The sequence below is a fragment of the Chelon labrosus genome (assembly GCF_963514085.1).
Source record: "Chelon labrosus genome assembly, chromosome: 8".
In the NCBI taxonomy this organism is placed as follows: Eukaryota; Metazoa; Chordata; class Actinopteri; order Mugiliformes; family Mugilidae; genus Chelon; species Chelon labrosus.
Genome location: NC_140358.1, coordinates 5065590 through 5084655, shown reverse-complemented (window position 1 = coordinate 5084655; position 19066 = coordinate 5065590). Strand labels below are relative to the sequence as shown.

General features: G+C 37.6%; 1 protein-coding gene across 7 annotated transcripts in view; it reads right to left on the bottom strand.

The window, feature by feature from the left end:
• The window catches only part of fam13b (family with sequence similarity 13 member B), a 65057-nt gene extending 47169 nt beyond the window's left edge, over nucleotides 1–17888 (bottom strand). For 2 of the 7 annotated variants that reach the window (XM_084549669.1, XM_084549671.1), the window contains exons 1-3: nucleotides 17622–17888; nucleotides 2317–2464; nucleotides 9–221 (exon numbers count right to left, since the gene is read on the bottom strand). In XM_084549669.1, coding sequence (XP_084405795.1) covers nucleotides 9–174 — 166 coding nt within the window. In that variant the 5' untranslated portion in view covers nucleotides 175–221; nucleotides 2317–2464; nucleotides 17622–17888. Of the gene's footprint in view, nucleotides 1–8; nucleotides 222–2316; nucleotides 2470–17621 lie in introns of all 7 variants that reach the window. The other 5 variants (XM_084549667.1, XM_084549673.1, XM_084549668.1 and 2 more) reach the window with 4 other exon arrangements.
• Between the last annotated feature and the right edge of the window lie 1178 nt (nucleotides 17889–19066).

Here is a 19066-nt window from a genome sequence, read left to right as displayed (position 1 = left end):
TCACTTACCATGCTCCTCAATGTAGTCGACAATGTGTTTCACCAGTGCAGGAACCTCGTGGCCGCTGATTGTGTGTGTACGTGTCACCTCCTCCAAAGGAACGCCAAAAACCCGTGTGGTGCTGGGTGAGCTCCCACCCTCGTTGCCTGGCAACGGAGAAACGCTCTTCCTCATGGCCTCCTCCTCCTCCTCCTCACCACAACCCCGCCAAGACCTCACGTCTAGAAAAAATTAAAAATATAGGAAAGGAGATTAGACAAAAAGGGAATTGAAGGGATTTCTTCGGCCACACTTGTACTGTAATCCGAAAGAGTGGCAATGACGTATGATGACTGAGTGACATGCAAGAGAGTGAGAGACACTAGCACACACTCTGCTGTTCACAAACAAAATAAACCTCAACATAAAGGAGTGGCCGGTTTTAGCCATTGTTGTACATCAGTAAGTGGGAGGGGAGAGAGAAAATGGACAGCAGCAATAGGTTAGTGACCTGCAAAGGTATTCATACCTGGATTCTGCAGAAGACAGAAGAATGGGTGGAGAAGCAGGAATAGGAGGAGTGTGAGAGCACACACTGAACTTAAGAATTATTAGGTACAGCTAACCTAAAACAACAGCCACCTCCGTTTTTGCTTAAACTCTTTCAAGGACATAAATAATACGATCGTTTTGACACAGCGTAGACTGACTGACAATCCAAAGACCCCAAAATAATCTGTTTATGAACAGCTATGTGATGAAAAACGTCAACTTCTCACAAATGAGAAGTTTTATCAAATTAATCAATTATCAAAACAACTGCCATTCTCTGTTATACAGAGAGATGCTTACAATATTTTTTTTCTAAGTTTAAATCATTGAGATTATGAAACTACTTATGAGAAATACAATCTCTCTCATTATTACCAAAATATTTTTTTGCAGGAACAATTTATTATGCCATGTTAGTTTTAGTAATGTGTACACAATTAACTGGCAATTAAGTACAGGTTAAAGTGCACCATGTGTTTTGGAATGGGAAAAGACTTCCAAATACAAATACAATCAATCTGTCATTCTAAAACTGTAAATCTAGACATAAAATGGGTCAAATTATTTGTTTATAAAAACAGTGCCTATTTAAAGCACTAACTAACAGAGTGATGTCCTGTGTTAAATGAACGGCTGGCCAAAGCATCTCATCAGCATTCTCTCTATATATATAGTAATATTATATCAACTACTTGTTCCCATTGGAGATGTTTTACATTACATGAAAGGTCATTATGGTGAAATGAAAATTTCCATCCCTCTATTGTTTGTCACATCCTCGGTTAACATCAGTCCATAGTTCTTATGCAAAGGGGAAGCCGTCAGCAGTGGAATGGAAATTAATGCAAAATAAGCAAAGTAAAGCGAGAATCTGCAGCAGTGACTTCTTTTTACAGTCTGACTTTGATGATGGTGGGCTGGTGAGTAATCTGAATGCAAACAGTACCAGATGGCATCCAGTACCAGTCATCGTCGAAGAAGGAACATCACCAAATGTTTATCACAAATGTAATCTGAGTTTGTTCCAAATTAAACAGACCGAATGATATCAGTATTTTAAATGTATGAATGTATAAGCGTTGACTGCAACTACATACTGTATATTTTATTGTCATTAAGATTTACAGTTGATCATAATAATATGTTCCTTATCAGCCTTGGAGTCACATAAATAAATGAATAAAAATAAATTTTACACTGAACACATGCAGACGCTGCTCAAAAATAGACACACACACACACACAGAGTAATATGGGGTTGTCATAAGATTTTCTCACTCACAGTATTCTGCCGTTTACTCCTCCTCTAAACTGTTTTCACAGCCAGTTTAAAGTTTGTTGTGTTGAATCCATGATCAGCTTTTAACATAATTTAATTTAATTACAGTCCTTGGCAGATGACATCAGTTGTAGCTATTTAAGGTTATATTCTGTGACACTTGTTTGCCATTTGCCTTTATTAGAGTGTACATGGTGTCTTCTTGTAGTATTAGTCAGCAGGAAGTCTTAAAGTGAAGTGACAGGAAGTCATCTTGTGCTGAGGCTGTCTAAGACAGAGATGAAAATGGTGGGTCGCCAGAATAGGTCTCTTGGTCCTTTGCAAGAGCAAGTTATTTTCTTCATCATGAGACCTTGTCCCTTCAGATGTGACAGTATGATAGTCAAAATAAATGACAGCATTGTCCGAAGTTATTACACTAGTGAATAAGGCCAGGAAACTGTGAGCATTTCTTTTCTATTATCACCATTTAGGAATGAAGTGGGCCTGTGTTTGTGTATACTCACCGTGTAGCAGTGAAAGTGTGTCCTATCCTCTCCTCCCCTAGCCAGTAAACCACTGAACCATCTATGGCTGCTTCAGGTTGTGGCAGAAGATGAGCCGGTAGTTCCTCATTGACGGACCGCAAATCCCTCGAGCAGGATTCCCTTCTAGCTACACTGAGGAGAAGCAGAGATGCAGGAAGAAAGAAAGGATAAGGGTTGGGGAAGAGGAGAGGAGAGAGAAAAAGAAGAAATGTTTGATACAGTTTACCATTTTCCATTGCAATACAATATAATAATGTTTTAAGATAAATCAGCTATAGCTTCTACATTTTCATGGTACACAAAAACAGATGTGTATTATGTCTGTAGTCATTTTGATGACTACACTTAGTAATAAACAAATAAAAAATAACATGCATTTCAACAACTTCACAAACAGAACAGTGAATAATGAGGAATAACGGTTTATTAAAAAATAGCACAATGCATGTTAATTAATACAAAATCACAGATAATTATTAACATTAGCAACTGGACACACCTTTAAGCCCACATATTCGGTGCAGCAATCACATAACTTTCATCTTTAACCTTCCTCCACCTTGGATTACATAACAGAAACCTTGTTTGAAATCCAAAGCTATTCAAAAGCTGCCTATAATAATCTTATCTCAAGATAACATCCAGGAGAAAAGACACTGTTTAAATGCTTGATACCACTGCAGTGACGGCTTAACTAAACCATAAGCACAATATCAGGGAGGTGAATCACGATGACAAATGAAAGAAAGGACAAATGATAGGATCAACACAAATAAATCTAATACTAAAGAGTAGAAGCAAATTTCTCATTGTGGTTTCTGTTCCTTTTCTCTTATGAACTTCCTTTCTTTCTTAGTTGTCTTCATCCACAATTCTATTTTCTCCCCTGCTTCCTCTCTAATCTTCTATTTGAGGCCTGAGATGTCACGCTGTCCAGCAGTCTTGCTGGAGGATTGAATATAATAATTAAACCAACACATAATGTGCCAGTGTGTATAGCATGTCTGGGCATGACAATGTGCATAAACTGTCACATTTAATCTGTGTATGTTAGCTGCTTAACTATTAATTGCTGCCACTTCTGTGTATGAGTGTGTATGTGCCTTAATGTTGCTGTACATGTTAACATGTGTGCTTGTTTGGGCTGACCAGTCATCCGAGACAGCTGACATGCTCTCCGGTATGTGCACTAATTTCTGTGAACACGAGTGTGCATGTGTAATTGGTGTCTGTTTGTGTGTCCAAGTGTGCTTGATGAAATGGAGACATATTTTGCAGCTGTCTCTGTTGACTTAGCTGGACATATGGGGACATGGACACGAGCTAAAATATTAATAACACATTTCTACTTTTGAGAATGTTCTGAAGTTGGAAATAATAAATGAGAGAGGAGCCAAAAGAAAATGTCAGACAGAGAGGATGAAATGGGGATATTTTACTGCTTTGTTTTTATTTGATTATATGGGTTATTCAAAAATGTCGGAAGTTAAGCTAGGTTGCCTTCTTTCTTGGCTACAAAAGTCTTGGAGCTAGATATGAACAATGTTTTTTAATAAGCACACATGGTGCATGTTGGAGTTTTGTGATTCCAAGAGCAACTCTCATTCTCGCCTCCTTCTTCTGGAATCCACCCTGCCCCTTACTCTTTCCCTTTTCTTCTACCCTCTTATATCCCCTTCTTCCCTTTCATTCATCCTTATTCTGTGTTACACAAGCCATCCGACCTACTTAGTCTGCCTCACCTCTACATCAAGAGGATGACAGGAGTAGAGATGAGCAGCAACAGAAATTGTCATGACAGGAAAATACTGAGTTGAGGAACATAAATCTTTGCTGAAGTTCCCTGCTGGTGTCTGGGCTACTCTCTCCAAAACCAGCTTAACACTTTAAAGTGTTTAGTTTCTTTCAAATCTCTTAGAAGTACCCGTCTTTGCAGAAAGAATTAGACTGCTAAATCACAACAGTACTGGAATTTGTTAAGACTGTGCTAAACTAGAAAATATAACCAGGTAATATATGGTAAACATTTTGCAAATAACAAGCCTTTTAAGAGTTTTGGCAACTTTGATACAAAAATAAAAACTTGTGCCATGGCATGAAAGCTGTAAAACTGCAGTCTGTGCAATGCTTTAATCGAGTTCACAAGTAGAACAGATGGGTCGACTAAGCCCTAATAATAAAATGAGCTTTATTTAACTTTGTGGTTAATATAAAACCTAAATCCTTGTCAGGACATTCTAAGAACCATTTTTTTGTGGGACGCTGCTGATTTTGCACATATCTTCATAACCAGCTAAACACAAGACGTGATTCTATGGAATTTACTCTAATAAAGAAGACAATGCAAGGACTAAAATGCTTTCTGTAACACTGAATTCAATTCAATTCAGATGTATATGAACATGTGCTTTTGTCTGTAACAGTACAAAATCCATTTCACCCTCTTAATTAGCCCTTTTTGGCAAAAATGAAGAGTGTAAACATAAAAACTTTTGTTTTTCAGGGTTTCCCTCTACATACGAGTGTTAAAGGGGGAATTCAAAAGGCTAATGTTTGCTCATAAAGATTGCTGGGTTTAAGGCATTCTTCAGCCCCTACTCTTTCCAAAACCAACAGAAATGGCACTGTTAGCTTCTTTGAAAGCTAGAGAAAATCCCACTGTTGCTGTTGAAACTCTTGCTTTGTGTGGTTAGAGCCCTTACTAGTCAAAACCAAAAGAGGTACCACAAACCAAACAGGTTTCAGCAAACTCATATGAAAACCTGAACTACTGCACACCGTTCACAGCTACTCTACTACGCTCTACAGGTTGAGGGACTAAAAGGCACAGTACCCGAGCCACCTTTTGCACGCTTAACACACTTGAGCATTATCAGACAGGGGGACAATCACTGAAGACAATAAGACTCAGGGATTAGGGAACTCAAACCAGCGCCTTGTCTGCCATGAAAACAGACCCTGAAAGGTCTCTGCAGAGAGGGTTCGGTCGGTAATGGAACAGTCTTGAATTGCTCGTTGTTTTCTGTCCGTATGTGTGTCTTAATCCCAGATATCATGCTTGACAACCTCCTGCCCAACAATGAGGGACATTGTTAGAAGAAAACTGAGAGAGTTAAAGCTTAGCGCTACAAGAGAGAAAAAAGAAAATGCCAATGAGAACATGAGGAGAAGGAGGGAAAGTCGCCAGCAGAGAATATAAGAACACAGGGAAAGTGTACGAGGAGAGACTTAACTAAAGAATAAGAAGACTTGTCGTTTTAATTTAAGTGAGTATGCACCTTGTTGGCAAATTACGTACATAACACTTTATTGTGGAAGCAGCATATTTCCATTGTTTACCTCTTAACAGCTACAACAGACGATGAAATAATTGTCTCTTTGAGCTTTATAAATGCCCTCCACATACTAACTATTGTGCAGTGCTTAGGCCTTCAAACATATGACTCCACAAATCACTCTGGCATTTTATGATTGCATTTAATTTCCTAAACAGTGCCTCAAAAAACACCTCCACCAATATAGCCGTTTCATACATGAACAGCCAGTAAGACTTTATCCATAGTTGTACCTCAGTGCAAGTACTTGTATATAATACATCTAAATTAATTATTTATTCCAATGATAGCCAAGAATAGAAAATGTGACGATTAAGTTAATATTTGATGGTGGGAAAGTCATGTGTTTGTGCTTTGAGAGAGAGGAAACAAAAAATCTGCAGTAACCTACCACACCTATCTTGATTCACAGTAAATGTTCAACACAGGCTCCACCTCAGTTGTGCTAGCAGTAAATTCAAATGATTCAAATATCAGATTTCATTTTGTTTCTAAATGCAGCACCTGCTCACGTCCAGCAATAGAACTTGAAAAGTTGCCTGCAGTGAGGGAGCCTTTCACTCCAACTCAGACTCAATACTTGCTAAGCAGGAAATACTGGAAGATGACTAGACACTGAATACTTTTGAAAACGAATGTAATGCAACATATTCTGAACAATCCCTATCCTGACTTTGCATCAGCAAAGATAGGAGAACGGGGAAAAAAATGTTTTGATTAATGTGCAATCTGATGAATAGCCTCAATTCCATGAAAAACAAAGTGCAGGAGCAATAAAGTAAATAAAATATTCACATACTGTGACATACTCATATTGTGAAATCCATCAAATGAAAGAGATCAGAGTAGTTAAAACTGCATAGTCTATCATCACTGGACCAAACTATCATGGTCATCCAAAATCAGGGAAGTACCAAGGCTGGGCAGCGGAATCCTCTTTAGATGGCAGAATCACCAATCAGGTTTCTCTGTCAATGCCTACAACCCCCCAGGAGATAATAAAAATAATAAACATAACCATTAAATAAGTTGCACAAGTTAAAACCGAAAAGGACAATAGAAAAAATAAGTTTGCTTACAAACAGATCAGAGAAATTCATCTCTTCACTTCAGATTTTAAAAAGGTAAAAGCACATGAATCTCTCACTGAACTCTACTGTCTGGCCTGAATCTACATAAAACCATCACAACGAGAATGAATGCCTGGTATATCTGAACGCATCTACTGTCTCGGGCACGTAGTGTACGTCAGGCCACCTGAGTCCCGTGACCCTAAGGCAATGCATAACTTCCTTGTATTCTACCGCGTGAGCATGACCTTCCACACCGAAACAAGTACACACCCAAAAACACAGCATGCAGAGACAGAAATCTCTTCCATCAATCTCTAGGCATGACTGAGATCTTTATCTGCTGTGTCACAAATGGAATGAAAACAACATGTCGCTGTCATTCCCGATTTGACACAGCAGGTTCTCTATCTAGTTACAAAAACATCGGTAGCTCAACTGAGGAACAAAATATGAACATACAAAGAGACACAAACAATTGATAAATATACTGCATATACCATATTGACACAATTATCTGATAATCTGAAAAGAAGAAAATTACAAGTTCCAAAACATCCAAAATTCTTATTTTTTCAATGAAGAGAGTGTTGTGTAAAACTGGCTCCTCCAGACAGTGGTGCATTATGGTTTGCTTGGGGCCTCACTGTTTCTAGGCTATCACCTGTTTTTTTAGAGTCAGTCATCGTTAGAAGGAAGAAGTGATCTGTTGTTCAGTTAACAACAAAAGATTGTCTAAGATTGTGTAATGAGTTCTGCTGTCACAGAGGAAAAAAATCACGTGAGTGAAAATGAGTTCTAGGCATCTCCCAATATTTTATGGACCTTGCAGTAAATCTCGTCTACCAACCAGCAAAGAACTAAGTCAAAATGAAGACCGATTCCAAAACACTGTGACCAAGTAAACAACCTACACAAACCTATAATCAGGGTTGTCTAACAGACAATTTTCAGTGCTATTCTACATGCAGAATTAGTTATTGTAGAGAAATGTGTTAATGTGAGTACTTTAAACTCTAGACCTGCTCTTTTACTTATACATACCACTTACAATGTGTCACTTCTTGGAAATGACGCTAATTTTCTACTAACTTTAGGCCAGTTAACGATTCAGGATGTTTAACTTTTTTGCAAGAACCTGCATAACAGGAAGTCTATCAATAATCTGCTTAACATAAAGTGTGTGTTTTATGTTGATCTAAGAGGCTCAAATGTGGGTTGGCAACACAGTTACACTACACACAAGTGTATCAATCTACTGTATACAAAACACTGATAAATAAGGGGATGTGAAGCGATGTGAAAGAATAAAATGTTAATAAAAGCAAATAAAAGCTTACAGTCTACAGCATATAGCATCCACACAAAAAGAGGAAATGCTATTTAAACCCACAAATCCGCACACACACACATACCCAACAACCACATAGGTTAAGTGTTGTGAGAGCTAAACCTGCTTGTTCACAATTTCAGCTGTTTGCTATTAGCACTACGTCCTCTTGTTTGACTTGTTGCAGTAAACAATAAGTTAAGATGAGAACTGATGGCCACACTGACTTCAAGGTCTACAGTAACCTTTTCACATGTACGTAACTTACAGCTAAGGTTGGAAGATTACCCTATCCAGTATTTTGCTCTGTAAGTTTATCTACCTATATTGCATTCAGTGCAATCTGTCTGTTTGTGTGCCTATATGTATTCTATGGAGAATGAACTGTGTAAAGATGTGACCTCTTTTGTGCCATGTGATATGCTGCAAGTCACATGCTTTTACAGTCCAACCAAAGCACTTCTAATGGGGGTAAAAAAGCAATTATGATAACAGCAGAAAGAAAAGATATGAGGGTATAAAAATACATACCTATAATTTAGATACCGTCTGCATGAATAAAGTTCTTTTTGTTTTCCTGAACACGTAATTCAGGATAAAGGTTAAGTAATTGAAGAGAAAAAATATATTACAACACATTACCAACTAAATTCAAATTAACTACAGATATTAACCCTAACCTTCAAAAATGAGGTTAAGAGTTGGTTAAAAGCGAAAGAGAACCCCCCCCCCCCCCCCCCCCCCGCTACATCATTTGTGATTTTAAGGAAATAATATTGTAACATTAGTATTTATATCTCGTTTATTTATGTATTTCCCTAATTTATTAATAAAAATAATGTACTTCGAGACTGCAAAGCTTTAATCTTAGTAGCACATAGTCTCTAAAGTAAAGTAGTTATTTTTGGTCAGTAGTTGGTGTTTTGAAATCATGGTCCTATTTCTTTCATGCACAAAGCAGCAGGTCATGTCAGGATGGGAGGCAAGAGTGGCGTGAGTTATGGAGAATAGCAAAAGATTAGAAGAGAAAAAGCTGTGGGACGAAAGGAAGTGGCAGGGCAAGGAGTAAGTGAGGTAAAGAGAAGTAGATCTGGAGATAAAAAAGGCAGCAAAGCCAGTTTTTGGCCTTGAATCAGTAGCAGCAGCTCGTTACCCTAGCCTAGTTTAGCTGCTCCTCCCAGACTAGCCCTGTCAGTGATAAATTAATAAGCACATGTCTTTGGGAGACATCTGCTTTTTCAGGCCCTGTTACCTTACCCTCACCAAACATGCACAGTCTTTCCTGTGTTTAATTTGAAGGTGTAGGGAACGTCTAAGAAAAATAATCATAATTTTTTGAAGATTTATTTTTATATTACTAAATGGAAAAGAAAGGAATGGGAAAGCTTCATTTGACTATCAAATGTCTGTCATCTTGAATTTCCTCTAACTGAATTGTCTTTGAAGCCTGGGAATCTGATGTGAACAGAGCTAAAGCTTTCTCCATGTACTCAGAATAATACAGCTAACATAATCTGCTGCAGAGCTATATCCATTAGCTGACCAGCAGAAAATTAATCAGGAGCTATTCTGATTGTCAATTACTTGTCATAAAGGTGAAGATGTGGTTATTTTCTTTGTTTTCTATGATAGTATAGTAACTATATTTGGATTTTGGACCGACAGTCAGTATATTAAAGCAATCTTTACAGTTTAGGAAGTGATAAAGGGAATTTTCAGATATTTTACATGAAATTAATAGGTTTTGAGGCCATTTTTTGTGTATTATCAGTTTCCTAAATGTTTAAATGCTGTACAGTTCACTCCAGATCAACAAAAGCCTTCTGCTGCTACCAGTCGATTGCCACTTCCACTGAAGAGGTTAAGAGCTCTGCTGAACAGCATTTACTGAAGGAAGAAGAGGTTTCCCTTAACAGGTGATCTTCCAATTTTGAGCCTGATACTCCAAGTAATCATAGTTTGTTCCAACCTTTCAAGTCATACGGCACTAAGATGTGCGATACAAGAAAACTAGCAAAATAACCTCCATTCTTTGTTTCCCCAAGGGCCTGTGACATTGAAAAAAGCTTGACCGCCTACGGTGGAAACACAAGTGCTGCTCTGTGTTGGCAACTGGGGGAGTGGAAGGAACGCTGCAGCATTTTGTTTGGCTATTTGCATAAAGTTTGCTTGGTCACCATCTGGGTGAACAAGTCATCCAGGATCACTTTGTTTCTGTGGAAATGTTTGACACTTCAAACAACACAGTAAAGCATAAGGAATATGGCGAATTTCAAGCATGCATTCTCAAAATACAGTGCAGCTGTGTATGATGAGAGTCCTTCTGGAAGCAGTGTTAAATTGAAGCAATGTTAGTGAAATAATTTCAAAAGTGACTTTCACCTTTGAAACTGTTGCCCTGGAGCTTACACTGATCTGTGCTTAGTGGCTAAAGTAATAAAAATGGATTTGCCGGTCAAAGAATAGCTCCCAACACCACAAAGTAGTGCGGTGTTTGCACGCCTCATACAATTACGGTGTGTCAAATAACAACACAGGTTGAGCATGGAAAGGAAATACTGTAAATAGGGATTTCATTCAGTAGTTTGGTTGCACCCTACTGGAGCTGTGCTGTGAAGGAACTGTGGCTGTCATTTTTAACACCTAGGCTTGGTTCACACTGAATGTGTGTGAATGTGTATTCTGTGTATTCTGTATTAGTGGTGGGGGGAGATAAATAAATGACCAAGTATCATTTAAATTCTGTATGTCATATTATTTATTACTACGATGTGATTATCTATTGTAATAAATTACATCTTCTGAAAAATTATGGTAGATACAATTAAACTGATAACGCAAGAATGTCTGTTTTTGGCTAATGTGGGGGATTAAATACCTGACAAATCCAAGAACTTAATCACTGGGATGCAAACAACATCATCAATCACATGGCACCAAAACGAACACTAGCTAGTAAACAAACGATTTTTTAAGGGGGAGGAAATGTTTGTAACATGTTTGCTTAACTGCTTTGCTTTTGTCTCTAAAAATATTTTTTAGACAGTATTACTGTGTTTGGTAATGACTTGTAGACATTTACTTAAATTAAAGTGATGTATTTCACAATGCAGTGGAAGAAGATCTGTTCTTTTTCCTCCTAAGGTATGAAATGCATTTTCACTGTTACACTTATATATAGACCTGTAATTCATGTCGCCATCAGAGCGTCATGGAATAAATGTGAGCCCAGTCTTCACAGAGCTTGCCCAAATTACTGTGCCCAGCCTCCTCTGAGACAATGACGTTGGGCTTTATTGATTTAGCATTGATTTGTATCACCTCTTTCTCTCACTCCGTCTCATATTGATTGAAATTTCCAAACCACAGCACTCTAAACGACCGGCCAGTCTTTGGCGTTTTACTGCATCCCTCTCAATCTGTAGTCTTTACATTCTGCGCATGCCTGACAGCTCTTTGAGAGCACTGACAGTGCAATGAGGAACTTCAGTGAATCAATGAGGAAATCCCAACTCGTTTGTTAAATATCATCAAGTAAACAGTGGTTTCTTTATTATTAAAGGAGTGAATGAGACAGAATTATTAGCGTAGACAGAATAATGCAGGGGTTGGCATTCCCATCTGTAAACAACAGCTGAAAACACCAGCTACAAGAATAAAGTGACAAATGAGTGGCCAGAATAACATGCAAATAGTGACCAAGCAAACGGTCATTGCATATAGTTTTGTCAGAATACAGGAAATGCCAGATTATTAACGCTTTAGGTTGCTTTCCTTTACTTAGTTTGACCTTTTACTATTTTTATAAAGATATTTTGCAATTACATTAATGAATGTCAATGAACTTCGGCAATTTTGTATTTTCTCATTAAAAAAACAAATATCCAAATATCAATTGCTGCTCTGTGGTTGACAGTCAAAGATTTATTTTACAAATGTAGCGTAAACTGTAAACTGCTGCAGAGCATTTATTTATTTTTTTGTTGAAGATATCATTGCAAGATTTCCTTCCTTTATTTGACGACACTAACAAAAGCAGCAAAATATGCGAGTAAAGACCATGAAGGTTTATGTATTGCTAAACATAGAGCTGTCCATTTGTGCCACTAAACAATAATATAAAGAAGGAGAAAAAAAAATTCAATTTCAATATTATTCAATATTATTATTTGTGGAGTTCAGGAGGAAACATAATATAAATAATATAATTACAAAAAGATATGTTGTAAGAACTAATGTGTCCGTGCAAGTGTTAATAATAAAAATAATAAAACTAATTACTGGACTCTTGTTTTTGACATATGTTCTGGTCTATAAGGGCCCTAGTATCTCATTAAAATTTGTTTCTGGATAAAGCCAGTGATGACTAATTGAGCATAGGACCCAGAAAGGTGCTACTTAATTGTAATTCATCTAGGTAAGCAATGGCTTGACCCAAATGGCTCCACACCAGTGCTGGCTGGTTTTATCACGGTGCTGCCAGAAAACAGACTTTATTTCTTTTCTGTCTAATCCAAGCCAAGCACACTACAGCCAAGTTCAAGCCAGGAAAGGAGGTCAAGGTCAATTTAACGTATTTGCAAAGCATCAGCCTAACTAACACCAGATGAACATGAATAACTAGGTACTAAGCCAGACAGAGATATCTGACTGATGCGAAGTAGATCTTAAGACGTTGAAACTAACTGCTAATTACTAATTTGTGTTTAGTGATATAAAGCATCTAAATTTTAAATTGAGATTTGGCTGAACTCAAAGCGGAAGTAGCTACAGCTTGATTAACAAGTCAGTCAACAAGCAGGGTATTTATGATCATTTTCACAATAAATAATTTAAAAATATATATATTATTTTTGGGCTAATACACAATCAACATTCATTTGTTGACTGGCCAAAAACAATTCAAATTCAAAGCAATAATTTGGGGCAGATTGTGACCTGGCATGTGTCCTTTGTCCTTACTTATACAATTGTGACAAACATACAGAAGAGAAAGAAAAAAGTCAGCATTTTGCAGCAGGAAAGCAAACTAAAGTATTATTCTAGACAAACCGGCAGAGAGAAACAGAATGTATCAGAATCGAAAATAGATATAGAGACCAGAATGCAGATAATATCAAATACTTGGGGCATTCCCATTACATGAAAAAAGGAAAACCACCAACTACCAGTATAGAGAAGGGTGGCAAGGGTTACAGACATAAGCTTTGACAGTCATCTTGACACATTCAGCAGATGCTGAACAGTTACAATGCTGCCCTTAAAAACGACTGAGAACATGTTCTCACCCAAAGATTATTTCAGCCCAACCAGATGCTCAGTGAAGGATTTCCCTGCCTATTTGAATACTCGAGCTGTAACCCTCTGCTTCTCTATCAAATCTACCACAAAATTAAAAACTTGTTAACACCGGCAACAAGGATATAATATCATAAGGCATGAAAATAATTCATTCAAGTAAATGTAAATATCTAGTTCTGTAATTCCTGGCACAATTAGAGAGCATACCCTGAAGAGCTGGACGATTATGGCCACTGCCATTTCATATACAGCAACCTGGATACTCCAAGACCTTTGAAGGTGCTCTGTGGTATCTGGCACCAAGATATTAGCAAACAGATCCTCCAAGTCATGAAGGCTGCAATGTGGAGCCGCCATGCATCAGACTTGTTCCAGCACAATCCCAACACCATGTTGCTAGTTAACGGTTTATTATTTCTTGGTTCTTTTACCACTGCTAACCAGAAACACCTCGCAGTCATTCCCGAATGGTGTAACCTCCAACTCAGCTCTCCTGCTATTACTAACTTGTCAAAGGCAATAAGGATTTTTCCTGCGTCCTAAACACTGACTAAGAGACAATTTATAGCTTATATATCTCAAATCTAGACTTGTGCTGTTGCCGTGTGTACTGTGATGTAACAAAATATTATTATGAGACTGTTAAGTAGTAAAATAGTCAGATGGCGATGACAGTATTAGGATAATCCAGTGGATTAAGCACTTGACAAATTTGGGCATGATTAAATTAATAGCAAATCCTGTGAATCCAACGTGACACATTGAGCAAAAATTCTAAAACATTATATTAAGAAAAATTCAGTTGTTTACATTAGAAGACAAAACCTTCAAATATGATATTTGAAAAGATGCAAACTGCAAAATATTGCCATTTGTGCTTGAAAGTTACTTATTAACCAATTATAATAATACTTAGAAAATAATATTGTGATGATAAAATCTCAGCTCATTTCTCATGACATATCCCTTAATAGATAAAAATGAAACATCCACATTAGTAGTACTTATTGAACCAACAGAAGATTTTAATCTATTGCATATTTTTTGTTTTGTTTTTTAGTATAGTAACAGTCCAGGATCTGAATGTAAAATTAACTTGCAGGACTTTCTCTGATACTGGTAAGTAAAGACAATAACACATGAATAAGAGATTTTTTCCCGGAGAAGCCTTTGTTATTTCAGCTGCCTAATGGACCATCTCCATTTACACAATCTTTGGGCCAGGTCAGTGCCTCATTGCATGAAACTGCCTCTGGCCAGTTTTGGCTTACAGAAGACAGAGATCTGGAATCCACTGCTTCTTGCATAGTATAGGTATATCTCATCTCTTTTCAGCCCACATCAATGCATTTAAATCCTTGAACTCCTTTAAAATTAATTTCATTGTTAAGAATCTCTTTATTCTTATGCTTACCTATCACTTTCTTAATTAAACGCTCAATCATACAACCAAATTATGTTTTAACAAATTAATGGGAGGTTATGAAACATATTTTCCACACAGGAGTTAACATGAGCAGACCGGGATTAAATCTGGTGAATTTCTGGCAGTGAGGGGCCAGCTTAGAACGATCAGGACTACATTTGGTTTAGCTTGGACCCCATCCATAGAGTCTAAAACAAACCACTCAGTGACTGGGCAACAACAATCCCACACCACAGGCAGCTGTGTGATTATGAGACTGCTGCGACTGCTGTGTGTGCATGTGTTTTCCTTCCATATAAAAACTATGGGTCGTCTTACGTACGCGTCTTATCTCACACGGCAGGACGGTGGAGAGTTTTGACACTGCTGGTATGTGCATACGTGAGATTGTTCACATAAAAGGATCAGGTTAAGCTTAGGTCCACTTTACGAGAATTAGTGCTAATCATTGCAATGCCTCGAGTGTCTCAGTGACCTAGCCAAAGTACACTTATTTGTCCATTTATTAGGTAAACCGAGCCAGGGGTGAAATTATTCATGTCAGATGGTTTTTTTTTGTTTTTGTTTTTTTGCATGCCCCATGTTCATGACATGTGAGGATTCGCTGCATTTTTGTCAGTAAATTGAATCTTTGGTGGTATATTTGTCACTTTGCAGACTAGAAAATAAAATTATAATGTTAATTTTCAAACATTTAGAAGGAAAATAGATTAATATTAATATTAAGAGAAATTATCAGAAGATTAGTCAATAATGAAAATAAATTTCTTACCTGCAGCCCAATAAAACAAATCCAGTCTAACACAAAGCCTTGCAATAAATTAATTCAACTTCATTGTCGTTTTAAAACTGCAGTCTCTTACATTGTCTTAATAATACAAAAATAAATCAAAATAATTTAACCCTTAATTGTACCACAATGGGGAAATTTCAGGTCCTGCTGTTTGACCCATCCATTTGTTCACACAGTAGTGTGTACAGTTGGAGCAGTGGGCAGCAGCCTCTAAGGACTGCACCCAGGGAGCAATTTGGGGGTTAGATGCCTGCTCAGGGCACCTCAGCCATGGACACGGCCGGGGGCAAACCTGGAACCTCTTGATCCCAAGCTGTACCTCTAACCACTACTGCACAGATTCCCAAATAGCTCTTCGTTGTGGGCAGGTCTTCCCCATTTTTCCAGTAATAGTAGATGTTATTAGGAACACAACTCAGCAGAAACACAAACTATGGCTTCTGGGATAGCAATAAAGTTGAAACCCCAACATCAGCAACACTGCAAATGTGACCTTTACTCCAGGCTGTCTATAGACATATCTGCTCTCTCTTGCTGTTTTGGTAACAGGTTACACTTTACTGTGTGGGCCTTCAGATAACACCACAGATTATGTGGATTTTGCAAAGTTGCTGCATACTAAACTGAACATTCTTCACATTGTTTATGGATTTACAATGCACACATTTTCACATTTTCAGACTATATCTGACCATTTACATGGTACATTCCACGTAAATCCATATCAGAATACAGCACAATGGTACAAAACTACTGCCAAGATCATTTTGTGTATACACATGAAATAAATCACTTCACTTATGTTAGACATGAAAGCAATTTGGTCTAGCTTGTTTGAACTTATATTCATAATATTGGTTTATAATTTTATCAAACATTTTGTTTTGCTAAAAACAAATCCTTAAATAGCTGGAAGATTTGAAGATACTGTTAGGTATTTTTGCAAAAAATACTTTAAAAGAAGATGCAAATAAAAAAAATTAAAAAAATCAAATTCAAAAAGTGCAAAATTCATTCAATTAATTATTTTGACAAATAATTTCTATATATGCAATCATTTTCTTAAGTGTAGTTTTGTAATACTCTATTACTTATGCCTACTATACACCATATGGATGAACCTATCCGTCCTTAATTCAGGGCATTGGCCGGATACGATTATGCAATCTGCAACATTTCAAAGAGCCCAGAGATGAACTCCAGTCGCTAACATCAATGAAACGACATTTCTAAATCAATCGTTACACATAAGAACAAATTCACCTGGATCAAAACGGGCAAAAAACAAAAATTGTGTAATATTAAATAATGTACCACAAAACACCAGAACATTCCAGCACAGACTCGGTCAGGAAGCACCCAGGTCACTGATGAAGCTTTCCAGAAACTAAACGGAACAGAAAACGAAACTAGAAAGCTACACTTGATGAGAACAATAACTCCAGACACCTGAACACTCAGGATGAATGCTGCCTCTGTATACTGCACCTCTGCACAATAACCATCAAAACCAGGTGATTCTGAATAACCCACTGCATTTCATGTTCTTGATGCAGAAGCAACTAAATTACACAATAAAATGTCTTACAAAACTAAAAAAAAAAAAAAAAAAAAAAAAAAAAAAAAACAGCAACAGCATACGTCGAACTGGTTTGTTTTTTCAAGCATTCAATTATTTAAGACAATTTTCTTTTTTTCCGTCTCCGAGTTAGCTTACTGTGCCTGTGCCCACAGATGTGATGGAACTGTCTCCGTTGCTAGCAGTTAGCCGTTAGCTCCCGGTGAATACAAATGAAGACTGAGATGGTTTAAAAACAATATGCGCTTGAATATCATCCCTAACGAAGACACAGTCACGACAACTAATTTCATAAAGTGTATATAAGCCGAAATATGACTAAAAAGGCAATAAAGAGCGTCAGACGGAGTTAGCTTAGCAAGCTAGCATTAGTTAGCGTCTAAGATGCTGAGAGAACCAGAAGGAGCGCTGTTAGCAAAGGAAGCTAATCAGTCGCTCCGGGTACCTTACCAGGTCAAAACAAACAGGAACGCGGAGCAAGATGCATTAATTTCTGGCCTGGTTTCTGTAGCCGACGTCTGGGGAGACGACAACTTCGACGAGATCAAAGTAGACGGTGTGGAAATATCGTCGGGAGCATTGCAAAGACACTCGAAATTAATGTGGTTCCTGTTTTTTCTTTTTGCTCGGACTGGCTCGGATGCCCGTTCGCAGGTCGTTGCTTGGAGAGTCTCACACATACACACACCCTCAAGGGACGAACCTGCCAAATACTGACCCCGCCTCTTTCAGTCTGAACGCAGCGGGACACAGCTGCCAAATACTGACTCCGCCTTGAAGACAGCAGCACAGGAGCAGAGACGGCAAACTCCAAACATCCAGATACAAATAACTGTGATGAATCTATGATGATTTATTTCTTTTTCTTTTTGTTTATGACAGATTGGTAAATGCATTCTCTGTGGCACAAATGTAATAGTTAATTTGTTCATGCAGTACCTATGATTTTTAAAATTTTTATTAACATTTAAAATATATATATATTATCAAAACAAAAACTAATTTATATTAAAGTAACATCAATTTACTAAGAATCTCATACAAAATTAGTGACTGCATAAATATGAGAATCATAATCATATTTACGCACACGCATACGGGAAATTTGTCCTGGCTGCTCTGAGTGAATTAGCCTCAGCCAGGCATGGAAATCTGGTTACTGCAATCTTACTTCATTATTCTTTGCAAACTGTCAGGTTGCACGGTGATCAGACATGAGCAGCCTCAAATTCTCGACTGAACTGAAGTCTGGGCTTTGACTTTGGCCCTCCATTACATACACATTGTTGTATTCAAACCACATGGGTGTATAATTTGTGTATGCTTCAGTTATTACGTTACTGGAAAACAATTCTTCTCCCAAGTTGTAGATCTCTTTCAGACTGAATCAGATTCTCTCCTGGATTCACCAACATTTTGCTGCATTCATTTTACACACTACCTTTATAAGTTGTCCAGAATGTGCTGCAGAGAAGCACCCCCACATCCCAGTGCTGCCACCAACATGCTTCATGGTGGGGATGGGACATTTTTGATGATATCTGGTGTAAGATCATATTACACAAGCACAGAAATGGAAAACATTATAATGTTAATGTATCAAATCCACATTTTCAACTACTGCTACTTAAATGTTTTATTCATTTATCTATGAACATTTCAGAGGGAAATTGTGTACAGCAATCTGGAGCTTTCTTCTCCATTTCACTGTCTTCATTTGAACATACATTTTTGCATTGTTGCCATAGAGATCTTTGCAGGTCAATGAATCATTACCATCTTGAAAGTGACCAGTCTATTATCGGTATAGGGTCAGGGGCATGCTCCGTTTGTGTATACCTCATTATGCAAGGATCATTCAATAGACCTTTTTTCCACCACAGACATCTTGACTT